The sequence below is a fragment of the Colletotrichum godetiae genome (assembly GCF_030913485.1).
Source record: "Colletotrichum godetiae strain CBS 193.32 chromosome Unknown BDP55scaffold_40, whole genome shotgun sequence".
NCBI lineage: Eukaryota > Fungi > Ascomycota > Sordariomycetes > Glomerellales > Glomerellaceae > Colletotrichum > Colletotrichum godetiae.
In genome coordinates, this window is record NW_026851288.1 from 52,535 (window position 1) to 66,374 (window position 13,840).

The 13,840-nt window shown below is 53.1% G+C and overlaps 4 protein-coding genes across 4 annotated transcripts; 1 reads left to right on the plus strand and 3 right to left on the minus strand.

Annotated features, from left to right (window-relative positions):
• Window positions 1-1,264: 1,264 nt before the first annotated feature.
• BDP55DRAFT_718271 (uncharacterized protein) lies at window positions 1,265-2,214 on the minus strand (the record flags this gene model as incomplete). The annotated part of the gene is made up of 1 exon (XM_060578400.1): window positions 1,265-2,214. The coding sequence occupies one exon, from the start codon at window positions 2,212-2,214 to the stop codon at window positions 1,720-1,722; it is 495 nt and encodes a 164-aa protein (XP_060426142.1). The 3' UTR covers window positions 1,265-1,719.
• Window positions 2,215-2,703: 489 nt separating this feature from the next.
• On the minus strand, window positions 2,704-3,400 carry BDP55DRAFT_272326 (uncharacterized protein). Its single transcript, XM_060566421.1, has one exon. The coding sequence runs from the start codon at window positions 3,251-3,253 to the stop codon at window positions 2,795-2,797; it is 459 nt and encodes a 152-aa protein (XP_060426143.1). The 5' UTR covers window positions 3,254-3,400; the 3' UTR covers window positions 2,704-2,794.
• Window positions 3,401-8,870: 5,470 nt separating this feature from the next.
• On the plus strand, window positions 8,871-9,369 carry BDP55DRAFT_272377 (uncharacterized protein). The gene has a single exon (XM_060566422.1). The coding sequence runs from the start codon at window positions 9,047-9,049 to the stop codon at window positions 9,320-9,322; it is 276 nt and encodes a 91-aa protein (XP_060426144.1). The 5' UTR covers window positions 8,871-9,046; the 3' UTR covers window positions 9,323-9,369.
• Window positions 9,370-11,992: 2,623 nt separating this feature from the next.
• Window positions 11,993-12,801, minus strand: BDP55DRAFT_272403 (uncharacterized protein). Its single transcript, XM_060566423.1, has one exon. It carries the CDS (start codon window positions 12,652-12,654, stop codon window positions 12,055-12,057), a length of 600 nt encoding a protein of 199 aa, XP_060426145.1. The 5' UTR covers window positions 12,655-12,801; the 3' UTR covers window positions 11,993-12,054.
• Window positions 12,802-13,840: the final 1,039 nt, after the last annotated feature.

A 13,840-nucleotide genomic window follows, 5' to 3' on the forward strand; every position in this document is an offset into this window, starting at 1 on the left:
TAGGCAAATATCCCAACAGAAGTTGCAGTCCCCACGGGGTAGCTCCTGAGAGGATCGCTCGTGACAACCGTTCACTTTGCTTTCGAAGGCGATGATACGATGCGTCTCTCGTCGTGGATTACTCACTTTTCGTGGCATCTTAGACTCCCATCGGAGGTTAGGCAACCTGTACCATCAACGGCGAAAGCGGCATCCCGGCCAGCTTCCCGAACTCGCCGACGCGTGGGCGGTATCGCTAGACCTGCCGACCTAGGTAAGGTGAAGGATGATGGATCATAAAAGGTAAATCCATGCGGAAATTCTTTTGGCGAGCTGAGTGGAAGTCCGCAGGCCCAGCAGACCGGTTTCTGGCTCAAGTGGCTAGTCCTGGCGCCCGATCTCGCCCATTGGATTCGGGCTGCATGCTTCCCAAAGCAATGAACTGGTCACCTCTTCAGTAAGGAGAGTTCTTGAACCCACTGTGCTAAGCCTTTTGGTAGACAGTTGGTCTTGAATCCTCCCTTGGGATGGGCGGACGAGGACGGAGCACCACACTGATCAGGCTGAGTCCGTGTTCGCGACCGTCTTCACTTGAAGTCATTACTTTGCCGACCGCTTCTGCCTTCTTGGCCCACGTAGAACCATCACAGGGCATTGACGGACGCCCGTTCAATCCAAAGACGGAGAGATGGAGTCATTCAAGTTGCCTTGTTGCAGGATGAGGCTCGTTACTCGTAGGATGGACACCTCCAAATCCAAGATCAGCAAGCCCGTTGGTCGGGTTCTCACGCCAAAGGGTACTGCATGAGAGGCGCGACATTAGCTCCGTGCCATCGTCTTTCATTAAGGTTGAGGTCATGAGCCATGAGCAAGCGATCGCTCAATCTGTTAGCTGGCATCGAATGTGCTGACAGGCTCTAGAGAAACAGGACGAACTGTGCTAGAGCCGCTCCGTCTCATGCAGTTGAACTGTGACATTGAAGTTAGAAGGATTCCCTTTCGGTGGAAAGACCATACCTCTCGCGTCTGTCTGCGTTTCAACATATTCCCGAATAGACGACAGACATGAAAACAACGCATCCACCAGGTGAAGCAACTGATACATTGGATGGCTGCATTCTGGATGCACCGCCCGAGAAGCTTGGCTCACTGGTGTGAGGTAGTGGTGGTGTCGAGTCTAACTCAAAGATGTGGCGCCTATCAGTCGGCAACATTGGAAAGACAACTCTCCCAAAGCAGCACATTACGACATTGTCTCACTTGACACTTTGATGGCAAATGTGAGCCAGGCTTGTGCCCTCGGCGGTATGGATAAACTTCTTCATGATGCTGACCCCAGTTGAGCAGACATCTGGCTTCTAAGCCGCCTTGATGCCATGACTAAGCAAGGTTATCCTCTTCCCTCTTGAGCCGCTGACTGAGCGGGACATTCGGTGCTAGAAGTGATCCTGCGAGGATAGCCAGCAGTTGTGAACTTGTGACACGCCAAGCGTGTATCAGAGTCCCCGAAGGAAGTCGGAATTAAGATCGATGTCTAAGATCTACTCTCATTGCACGTACGGGAACCGAACCTCGACGTTTCTATTCCTATCCGATTCGCGAAGGTGGGTATATTTGACCCTTAATGACGTCTATCCTTATTCTCCAAAGGGGGGTGTGAAAGGCAGCACCGTTCCAAGGGGACATCCCTTCACCTGGGATTTACACTTTTATTTAGGGTTTGCTGTCACGGCTTATCCTTTATGCAAACCGAGTCATGGGAGCGGGCTGCGAGATGCGCTGTCCTTCAACGCTGGCTTGCGCGCGGCACTTCGCAACAGATGAACGGAGCCCCGACTGGGCCGTGGACCGAAGGGATGGCCACTGGGGCGGGTTCCCGTCGCGATTGCAATTAGCCAAACATGAACTGGCGAAAATTCCTTTTGGGCTTCTCTTCGCCGTTATCCAGGTTTTTGGTGGACTCAGCTGATCCGTACGGTGGAGAGCTTTCACGAGAACAGCCCCCTTCTTGGACCTTTGCTCGGGTTCGGCTTGGGAGCGAACGGAGTGGGGGCCCGGGAGGCGATGAATGTGCCGAGCTGGAGGCTTTTCTCTATCCAGCTGTCGGCAACTTCTACCTCCTTTCTCTGCGGAAGAGTGTGCTGATATGCCGCATTTGCCTTGGTCTCCATCTGCGTATTGTGTCATCTTGATGTCGAGCTGACGCCGGCGGCATGCGTTGGACAGATCGGCCATGTCGGACGGGGGGTTCCAACGGCGGGTTGTGGGCAGCGCAACAGTGCAGCGTGGGAGCCGGGTCCAGAAGAGGTTTCGTTTGCCCTGCGGCTTTGCGGCGAACCAAGGCGGGATGCACATCGGCGGGGTCCCCTTCACACAAGGTACGGATACCTAGATGGGCAAACTGGAGGCTGGAAAAGGCGTATTCGTACATGCACTCGTGCTCCATAGGAACATAGGAGCTACCCTCCTGAGGGATCGATTCTCACAGCAGTCAACGCTCCTACAGCCAATGAAGCTGCGCCCTGCAAGGGAAGCCTGTCAGGTGCCGCAGATGTTGTGAGCCTATTCTGACCTGTTGGCTCAGAGTCGGCGTTCAGGGACATGGGATGGCGGGCCAGGCTCGATTAAGGTAAGATTGGGCGAGATGGCCGGCCAGTCTGGGCAGAGAACCTGAAGTACTGTCCCTACTGCGGATACTCTATTCGTACGTACGGATACAGTAGGTTTTAGGCTGATGCCGCCGTCATCTTTTCGCCTTTCTTACACTCAGAATCACATCATCCGACATCCGTAAGTTGAGGCACAGTCCATCGTCTCAGCATGAGAAGGAATCCAGGCCAAGAGCGTAAGCCGAAAAGAAAAGCCTTGAGCGTGGACCCTCTTGGCCGGCACCACTGGGCAGCCTCGTTGGTCGGTTCGGGTCGGCCTGGGAGCCCTTCGCATCGGCACGCCTCGTCTCATCATTATTTCCAGTGCGGTCTCCAGTGATCAGACGGGGCGGGAGGAGGAGGGGATTGACCTTGACTCGATGGCCCTTGTGTGAAGTCAACCAATGAAACGCGCAAAGATACGCAACAGTACCTGAGATAGTGAGGCTCTCTAGACTGTTCACTGTGCTCATCCGCCCTCTGGACTTACGCGGCTGGTCCGGATGCCTAGCGGGCAATAACCTTTTTGATTTTGCTGACCTCCACGAAGCCGATATTTCCATACTGCAGGCACTAACAGAACTCAAGTCATGAACGATTATTAGCGATGTGATAAGCATTATCATCAACTCTTACATGTTGGGGAATCCTGTCAGGCTGTCAAGCAGAAACCGGCGCTCCCCACGGCACGACCGAAAGCGAGCAGGGGGCGACGGCGGGCTTTTATTTGGGTTTTTGGTAATCTTAACCATGAACCTTCTCCCGCAAAAGCCACAGACGCATAGTTCACTAAAGTCAAGGCTAACTCTTGGGAACTCTGATCGCCCGTCTGAATAAGCATCTTACCTTTGTCGGGACGGAAGCAAAAGAGCAGAGACCGGGGAAGGTTTCTGGCTCTGATGGCGCACTTTATCTGCTGCAGAGGCAAACCTTGGACGGACATTTAACGATGGGCCGCCCAGCTCACGTCCCCATGCCAAGAGGACGGTTATTTCGCGTTTTATGATGAGCTGCCGCCTTAGAGACATATTGCTGCGCGCAGAAAATCCAAAGAGGAGGAGACTAGAATGACCCCGTCTGTCCCCGGACGCCGAAAGAAACGGCATCCGCGACGTATTGCTTTTTGGGATATTTGGACTTTTTCGAACTGTACTTTTTCTTCTCTTCCTGTGGGATGTGTCTCTCGCTTCGCCTTCTAGAACCGTTTCTCTCTCGGACCCGGTGCTCATCGAAAAGTCCGTTAGGCTCCATAACTTTGAAATAGCCAAGACATTGCCGCTCACCAACAGGGCGTAAGCAAGAAAATCGTGCTGCCTACTCTGCTGCCCCCCCTCCTTTACTCTTACTCCAGCCACCCCCTCCCCCCGTTTCCGACCACAACCTCCAGGACAGATCCCAGAGGAGCTGTGAGGTATGCCAAGAAGACCAAGACGGCGCTAGGAGCAGTGGCTGACAACGCTTAAATTCATGCTTAAACCTGCTCATGGTGCAGTGGCGCTGGCCTTCTGCTTGGCTTTTTCACAGTGGCAGCTCTCAGCAGCTATCCCTTCTGGCTCAGCCAAGCACCATGGCTTTCAGGCTATTTATTATCCAGTCGACATCTCGTCATCTTGGTATCCGGTCACGTAAGAATTGCTGGATGGGCATGGTTTAACCCGAGGAATGTACTGATTGGCGCCTTGGGCTAGGCTTGTCTCTCTACTCTGTCTACCGTCGTGATTTGATGCAAGGATACATCGGCCTATTGTGTGCCCCCTCCTCCACCCCTTTCTTCGCTTAACCCGTCGAGCGAAGAAAACCTTGGCTCTCCCACATTACAGAGTACTCCGTAGGTACGGAGTATCCGTACTCAGTAATTAGATTGTCGGATTTGTGTGTGCGTATGCGGCACCAGTGGAGAATCGGCCCAGTGGCACGCCTTTTCTTCCTCTGGTCACTCGTACGGATATAATCGGCCGATGGGTATGCTACTTTCAGGTCAATGTCTGCTCCTCTGGCATTGAAAGCAGGACTCGGTTTTTACTACAAGCCACCAAATCCGAATGAACATAGACAAAAAAGAGTCCATAGTGTCACCCACCTCCGTGTTCGAGCCCAGAAGGATGCGAACGCACCAAACATGTGCCACGGAATGCCCAGCAGCGCCAACTCGGTCTTGGCAGCAATAGAAAGAGGCCGAGCCTCGTTTGTGTGCAATGGTTCGCCGTTTGGCAGGGCACACATCCTGATTCACCCAAGATCCAAAGGATCACCGCCAAGTCCAGGTTTGTGCCTGTTTGGGCAGGCCAAGGAGTGGACGGCTATGTTCTCAAATTGATACGGATGCTACGGGGTCCGCGTCCAGACAATCTGTGGGTGATGCCGATGCGCCGATGATCGTCGTTTATCTTACACGTGTACGGATATCTGTAGGTACTTCATGAGCCCCCTTTGAATTAGAAACTTTCTCGATCCGTAAAGAACAGACTCCCGAACTCTGGCAGTGGATACGCTTTCGTGCCGTGGGCCGAAGTGGCAGGACCTAAATCCCTCTACAACTCTACGATACCTTGACTCGAATGGTCGGGCCCAGGGTCTCCCGGTTACAAGAAGATGGGGAATCAAGCTCAGCCGACTTAGATTAATGAGCCAATCCCGCAAGCCAACGCAATCCCCATGTCGACTGAAGCATTCAACTTCCGAAAGGCAAGTCTTCAAGCTGACAATCAAGCGAGCGTGAACCGCCCCCTCCTGAAGACGGAGATATCCTAGGCTGGGATATAAAGGAAGGGAGATGGATGGCGGGCTATCCTAAAATGGGGCCTAGCTTTATCGACGGGCATTCCTCCTGGCTGACTCCTGCTGACTCTGCTGACTCGATCCCGGGGTGGGCGCGCGTGCCACACCTCCTTCGAGTCTTTCCCTCCTTCGTGCAGCCTACAGGGCTGATGGTCCTGCAAACAAGCCTTTCTGCCCTTTTGTGATTCGTCTGGACGGATCTCGCGAGCCGTAGGCTCGTTAAAGTAGAGGACACCCTAAAGTCTATCTGGGCTCATCTCCGAGGGATTCTGCGCCATCGCTTCCCAAATGCGCGGGCGCGGGCGCGCGGGTTGAAAGGCTTGCAAGCCTCGCTTGAGAAAGCTAGCTCCCATTCTTTTCTTTTTGTCATTCGATAGCCGCTGTGCCGTTGGGTACTGCTTTCCAGGTGCAGGGAAGGGATGATTCAGACCGATGGATGAGTTTAACCTTGGGAGTCGCTACAGACTATATTACAGCGGCGTGATCCCAACGGCACTTCTTCCCGTGCAAGAAAAAAAGAACAGCTGTTTTGATGATATCTGGTTCATGATGGCAGCAGCGAGACGGGTCTCGGCGTCGTTCTCCGTGCCTCTGAGCGCATTCGAACGATTTCATGTTGCCTTGATCCGAGATTGCGTAGAAGGGTGACGAGTACCCGGCTCTTCGGCTCGCTAGTGATTGGTTCGTGGCGCCTGCTTCTGACGATGGTCTCTACGGAGATAGTACGCTACTCACTCTCTCCCTCTAATCCCCAATGGTCAAGACTGCAAAGGGAGGGGAACCTAGAGGGCCCGGGGGGAGGGTGTAGAGACGATGGTGGGGGGCGATTCACGAGCCGGAATCCCGTTCGTCCAAATTCAGTTCGAGGCCAAAGGGAAGAACTTTGAAAGAAAAAAGAGAGACTTGAGCCAAGGTAACCGGGTGTGAGGGGTGTGAGCTCTGAGCCAACCTTAATGATGCTGCTGGTATGGGCACACGCGCGGATACAGATTGCCATTTGAGTAATTACCTTAATTTACCCAACGGTTAACTTTTGCCGTTTGGTCTGCCGTGTTCCCGTTGTGTAGACGGGAGACTTGGCAACGGTTTGCTGGATTCGGGGAACGGGGAACTGGCGTCTGGTAGCATTGAGCCCTTTCCCTTCCATTCCGCTATCCATGGTGCAACCGTGAAGTGTTTAGCAATTCGGGCTACAGGTATCCGTACAAGTACGAACTATTCGTACATTGCTTTGGCAGCGTGATGTAGTTCTACCCATACTGTTATCATGCTCGTGGCCCGCCTGTAAAAGGTCAAACTTGTCTGCTTTGGGAGACAAAAGTACCCGATTCGCCTGACCTGAGGAGCCAGGGGCCAGGCATCGCACACATCAAACCACAAGTGCATCCTGCCACTGGATTCGCCCACATCACGCAGGCAACAAGAGCAGGTTGGTTGGGTTGACTGGATTTCGTCGTTGGTTTGGATTCGCAGAGCGAGTTATTACAGACTTGCACGCAGATACACCTGCGCGCAGCACACCCACCCAACCACCCGTCCACCTTAGCCTGTTTCGCTACTCATGCATCCTGCCGGCCAAGACGTTCTGCAGGGAAAAAAAAAACAAAAAACAAAGGCGACATGTACGGATACTAGTAGCCAGAGGCCAGTTGGAGGCGTTGTCCCGAAAGGCACCTGTCTGTGTTAGGTTATGTTTCTCGACAGTAGCCAGGTTTCTGAGATCGACGTACGGTGTGCGACAGGTCAAAGTAGGAATCTTGGGTAGCAAACGTCTCACGAATCGCATGCCGTCCCGTCAAACAACGCCAAACGAGAGTCACATGTGGAATTCCGTTCCCGCTGGAAACACTCCCTGTACGTTGAAATCCCCTCGAGTTCGCAACACCGTTTTGGAGGAAATGGTTAGCGGGCCGGTTTGGGATAGTTCGAGGGTTTACCAGTGTTACCGGTAAAATCGTCAAATGTTACGGTGCAACCTCCGTTACCCACTGCCTTTCCCACCCTTTGTTATACACTGCAACTTGACATGTCTTGGCGCCAGGCTGTGTAGTGTCGTCGTACGGATCGTTTTCGCCACATGAGAACGAAGCTCATTGGGGGTCCAACGAGGATCATCCCAGGCCGGGGGCTATCCCCTTCATTCAATGACCTTTTTAAAGCTCGGGGACAACAATCAAAGTGAGGGGAGGAAAGATCTCGGATGGGACGGTCAAGGTTGGAGTAGGTGAACACTGAACGAAGCTTGAAGGGATCTCCGGGGCTGTTTGCGGGGGTCCCCCCCCTTCTCGGAGACTGCGGACGCCGGGACGTTCGGCCTGCAATGCAACGCTGCGGCCGGCCTCAGCGCCGATGCTTAACGAGATTCTTGGGGAGATTTGGGCGGGAAGTAAATTTGAGTGCTTGAATAAGTCTGCCCGCTGCCGATCGGGGACGACTGCTGCCATGTAGACATACTAGCTTTGTCCGTGGGAAATTTACTTCACTCGTACACAGATGCTGTGCGAAGGACATTGTCTATCGTTGTTCAAGCTTGCTGCGGTTATGATTGACATACAAACGGCGTCTGCTTTCGGGCATAGGAGACCCGTCAAATATGCCAGAAACGTAAAAACCAGCCGAGTACGGAGTACGTAATACGAGAGGGGCAGCCGCCGGCCGACGGGCTAGCACAGTATGAGGACAAATTAAGCTTGATGATCCGTGGAGAGAGGGACAGACAGGTAAAGCCTTGGAACTGATGGAAGTCGAGAGATTAGACTGAGGGAAAGGGGAGGGTCCTCTTTCGATTTCGGCTGTCAAAGGGTTACGATTACGCCGTACTACGGCTTTTGTCGGTTTCGCTGGTGTTGGTGTCGCGATGCTGTGCCGTGTTGATGGTTGCCCGCCCGTTACGGTGGTGCAGCTTGTTTGCGTTGCAGGTGTCAGCCGGGCTCTGTCTCACCAGGCTGCTTGGGACTGAGAATCTGACCAAGGGGGCGGTGAGATTGGGATCTGACGGATGACTGACGGGAGCACGGGGTAAGGACTCGGCGGTGTGTATTGTGACATGGTGTACTGAGGCGTAGCTGTTTGGCATATGGGGGTTACAGTCCACGGAGAATGACGGTCTCGTGGGACGGCGTTTGTGGCTTTTCGTGGCTGGCTGTTGACGTTGGCGGTTCACGAATCTGGGCCGATATTGCGGTATGGATTCGTTCAGCCGCATGACCAACGAGTCCAAGGTATTCTTTGATTGCCCCTCTCCCATCGCCGAAGCGGTGCCGTCTAGCACGAGCGGACGGACTTCCATATGCGAAAGAGGGCTTCATGGCGGCACCGAGCACGGATAGAGACGCAACTTCTCAAGAGACTAATAGAGCACCGATGCGATGGTTCCAGGGCTGTGCGCGCTCGACGCGCTGCATGCCTTGCGTGATGCGAAGGGGCCCGGATCCCACAGACATCAAGAAGCTGACGACGACAGTATGGCGGAGGGCCGGGAGAACGGAGTTAGTGGACAGTGCCGTTGGATGCCGCTTACTTTTTGGCACCGGTTCATCCTATACATCTGACAGTGTGCCAAAGACGCTCGAGTCACGGGAAACCTAGATGGTGAACTTTACGCTGACGGGAACGTGTTATTGTTATTGGGGCGTGCAGTAATGGGGAAGAGGGAAGCGGATGTCATGGTCGCACTGATCATTTTGGCGCTCGCTTTCTGGGACACGCTTGAGAATGTTACACGGCCGCTGGCTGGCGCCCGGAAGGACCTCGAAGTCCGGGTCAACCCAGGTGGCCGGGTTTCCTGCTGGGAGATTTCGAGGTTTGGGTTGCGTGCGCTGACTGACGGCATTCATGCGAGGCACGGGATATCAGATGGCAAAAGACCGAACCAGTTGCCAAACGCAGAGGGTCAATGTGAGAGAATACCTGAATAGTAATTCCTACAGAGAGTTGGTGGTATCGCCCATTCGTGTACTCTGTTTCAAACGTTCAGAGCTTGGCTGAGGCAACCTATACAGCGCCAACATGTTAATTCAGCCGCGCGGTTATCGAGAGGATGATCCATCTATCTGGGCTTTTAAGAGCCACGATGCGCATATCAGCTGGGTTGGCAGTCGAGCTGAGGCTGAGAAGACAGAAAGCGATAGAGAAAGAGAGCCAGGGCCCGGCGATCATTCGCATGAACGGATGTGCTATTTCGGTTGAACACATTCCCCACAGTGATGCGTTCCTGACATGACATACGTACGCGCGCATCCTCCACGCCTCGGGGATTACCGTACTATTGGCCGCCGTTTTCTGATATTGCGACCTTCCGGCAGGGCCATTTTATTAGGGTTTTAAGATTTGGCACTGACAGGTCGACCTTAAAACACACAGCCCTTTTTTCCCCCTCAGCCACCGCTGTCCCGGTGGGGGCCAAGAGAGAGAGAGAGAGAGAGTCAGAGAGGAAGCAGTCGACTCGGCGGCCGCGGCGAAATGGCGACGGTCGGGTAGGTGGGGGATCCTTCTTGGCATTTTCCTTTCCCTTGTGTTATTGTCATGGGGATTGTGCGGGACAGGCCAGTCTTTCGTTCAGGGCAATGATGGGCATGGTGATGATGTCGATGGTGGGCCAAGCCCGAGGAGGGCGTGGAGGGAGTGGTCTTCAGGGTGGTTAAATTGGCAGCTGGCACACTGGCAAGACTGAGGAGCCAAGATGTCGGCTATTTGGAGAGTGAGGAATGAATCGAGTAGGACCCGAGTTACGAGTATCTGTACGATGGCCTTGAGTCGTTTCCGTGCAGCTTTTGATGCTTTCCCTTGCCCTTCGATTCCTCGGGTTGATTACGATAGCGAGACTGCTTAGGTGCCCTGGTGTTGTGTTTGAAAGGGTGTGTGAGATGGCTGTTTGGTCCCGGGTATCTGGGTTGCATCCCCCAGGTCTGTTTGCAGCGTCTTGAAGAGAAATAAAAAAGGGAACCGGAACCGAGAGACTGGGTAGACACGGACGGTGTTTGCCCACTGCAATTATCCGTATTGTCCTTGGGTGATCTTGATAGGCGGCTGACATGGACAGGCTCATACGTTCTTGTGTGAGTGCTTGCTTTTCCACGGCAAAGGGATGGGATAGCCGCATGATAGTTAGATTTCCCGCGTCCTCGAGAGACACACGACTCTTACCGTCTCTCGCCGGAATGCTAAGAAACTACTTACCAAATGTACCGCAGCGATGGAGAAATAAGTCGATCATGTTTCAACGTTTTTGGCGCGCCTCATTTCAGCTGACTGCTCATGTGCCTTGCTCAGCTCAGCTCAGCTCCCACACACCCACCCCCCAGGCTGCAGCGCAGCTCGGCCCCAGCACACAGCACGGGCGGGCGGTGTGCTGACCTTCCTTCCATCATCCTGGACTGCGGACTGCGGCATGGTATGTAGGCGGCGGGCTCCATCTCCAGTTGGATCTCGTTCGGAAGCAGCGAGATAGGCTCCCCCGTATGGCTCCAGACGAGGATCCTGTTCATCCTCCTACTGATCTAGGCAAGTCGCTGAAGGGCTGGTACCGCTGGCTTTACCACTTTACCTGGGAGTTTGGGACGGACGGCACCGGCTTTTCCTCTTATGCGCGCGTCGACTTTCCGTATGAGTGCTAGTTTCTGCTGGAGTTTATTCGTAATAAGGTCGTATTATACGGGTATGCAAAGGACACGTTTTTCTCTCCTGACTGTAAACAAGGGGAGGGGGGGTGTGAGTGGTGTCGGATTCATTCAAAGTGAACTACATTGGATCGAGCCTGGGCGCCGAGAATTTGATAAGTTCCCATTGTGTCATGGTTATTGCTAGTCGTTCGACGAAAGGGCAAAAGTGAGTGTGAACTCGTGAAAAGAGAGAGGGGGTGAGGCATAGGCAACCGCTAGGTATGCGCCTCAAGATACCGGTTGCGAATCTCTGAATCAACGATCCCATGAGCTAGTGGAAATCGGGAAAAGACAAAGAACGACGATGGCACGATTGTCGAGCGGGTTGTTGTCCAAAAGCTTGGTATCGCTAGCCCACGGGATGCGGGAGGGCGAGACTGGCACGGGAATAAAGTAGAGTGAGCAAACATGAGTCGGGAGACGACTGCCCTGGGAGTTTGTGTGGAAAGGGCTGAGGCAGTGGGGGGGGGGAGGGATCTCGAAGCCGATTCAGAAACCCTGGCGGGCAGCCGAAGTCTTGATATGGCGATGCCCGAGGAAGATGAGCCTGTGACTCGTGAGAATTTTAGAAAGGGAGAGGGCCGGTGATGAGAATCATTCTGCACCGTCATATTCGGTGTGGCCTATCTATCATTCACTAGACAGCGAGAGAATCACGAGAGAAATAGCGATGGTCCGATGGTCGATTCTGTCATAAAATAAAGTGATGTTCCTCGCTGAAATAAGCGTTGCCTGTACGGATACGGGTGGTTTTTCTGTTCCCATAAGGAGGCCCTTTTTACAAGGTTTTTCTGCCCAGCACCCCAGCCGGGCTCTGCTTTGGTCTATCAATGGTTCCCGACTATACCGAGAATGGAGGATTTGACGAGCGAGAAAGACGAGAACCAAAGAGAGAAGAACTAAATTAATGTTGGCTTTAACTCTTGCCTAACCCCAATTGCTTGGCGATGCGCGGCCGCCTGTACGAGGAGAGGGAATTGAGTGAAATTTTAGGTAAACCTTTTCTTTGCAGAAACTTCGTGATCCGCTCTCGCTAAAGCACCTTTAGTCTTCAAGCTGAACCCGGCATGCCTGTCTGCCTGGGACACTAAGGCAGACGGCGACCTTGTTTGCCTGGCGGGATGAGGATGAGGGAGTTCTTTTTCTGCACGGCCAACGTCGGCTTGGTAAATATGGGTTGACCATTGGTCATGGCCCCTTGGTAAACGAGCGGGATACGGCACGAGGAGGGGCGGCGCCGCGAGGGCAGGGGTTTCTGGTGCGGCGGGCGAGGCTTGGGTTGCGGTTAGATCAGCTTTTTTAGTCTTCTTATTTGTGGCTAAGATTATGGTTAATTCCCCGTCTAGTGAGGATTGGCAGGATTGGCGATGGAGTATCTGTACGGAGTACGAGAGAAAGAGAGAGAGAGAGAAAGAGAGAGAGAGAGAAAGAGAGAGAGAGAGAGAGAGAGAGACTTGAGACCTTGATAGAATTCTCAGTCTTTGCAGAGCTGCGGACATGGGAGTGTTTGCTTTGATTTGCCCATCGGAATGGTTTGATTGGATACAGGTCTTTGAATCCGTGTGATGTGTGCCCGGGGTGGGCGTCATACTAAGGAAAGATTGAAGCCTGGATTGGATTGGAGTTTCTTGAATTTCGTCTATCCGTATGCAGGCCTGTGGGATGGACAAGGTTTTTCTGTCTTAGTTTTTTGTCAGATCTTCTCTACGACTCTTTTTAGGCGATGCATCTCCGTTTAGGGTTATGCTTTTCGGCTTGGCTAAATGACAGAAGTGAGCGTAAGCAGGTTTCCCTCCCGTACGCCGGTGCATCATGAATGTGAAATGTCCGTCTGGTCCGTGTAGGCTTTTTTAAGCAATTGCCGGTGTCTTGGCTTGGGCGCCGATGACCTCTGTGGTTCATGTGGGTTTTTTTTTTCTCTTGGATTCAAATGAGTTAAATGTCTTGGACGGAGTGGCTGAGCACACAGAATGTCTCTCCAGAAAGGTCCGCTCGGGGACAAGCCAAGCAAAAACAATCACCCAAGCCAAGAAAAGTCAAAAACGAAGGGAAATTTTCTCAACGGCACATGAGAGAGCAGCAGAAGCAGCAGGAGATCATCGATGGACATGGACCAGTTTCTTCGCGCATTATGTCTTATACTCCCATCCATCCCGGTCCTTAGGTATACTATACTCAACTTTTGAATCCATGTTGACTGGCATACTGGCTCCCAATGTCTGGGCCTCGGGGTCTTGGGACGTCCACATAGCCTTCTTGGTATGTGTCATTTCGCCAAGACTGGCCGATGGGCGCCAAATGGCAGATTTAGGGTTTTGTTCATTCTTTGGTTACGCGGTCGGGAAGAGGGGACGGGAGAGGGGCGTGTGTATGTGTATGTGTGTGTGTGCAGTGCGGCGTATTGGGCGGACGGTTGATTTGGATTTTCATTTTCCATTTCCTTTTTAGCTTTCTTTAGTTTAATTTGGACTTGACATCTGGTTTGCTAGTGGCTACCAATCATAGCCTAGACTGGCGAGCAGAACGGACTTAACCTTGTTCGCGGGCTCTGCTCTCAACTGTGTCCTTTTTGATGATTTTCTGCTCAGTCTTGCCGCTGGCTGGATACTCTATTTGTCTTCGTCGGGTGTTTTACCAGAGGGAATAAGAATGACCAATGCTTGTTGGGTCAGATGGACGGGCAGAGTTTAGTGGGAGCCGACGTACGCCCCTCCCCCCGTCCCCCATCACATCCTCTGCAGAACCTTGTGTGTTCGCTATCGCGGAATGAGACGT

Excerpts from the sequence above, each read along its gene's own strand:
- BDP55DRAFT_272403 (XM_060566423.1), bottom strand. The coding sequence starts at position 12,654 with ATGACGCCCACCCCGGGCACACATCACACGGATTCAAAGACCTGTATC.
- BDP55DRAFT_272326 (XM_060566421.1), bottom strand. The coding sequence starts at position 3,253 with ATGATAATGCTTATCACATCGCTAATAATCGTTCATGACTTGAGTTCT.
- BDP55DRAFT_272377 (XM_060566422.1), top strand. The coding sequence starts at position 9,047 with ATGGGGAAGAGGGAAGCGGATGTCATGGTCGCACTGATCATTTTGGCG.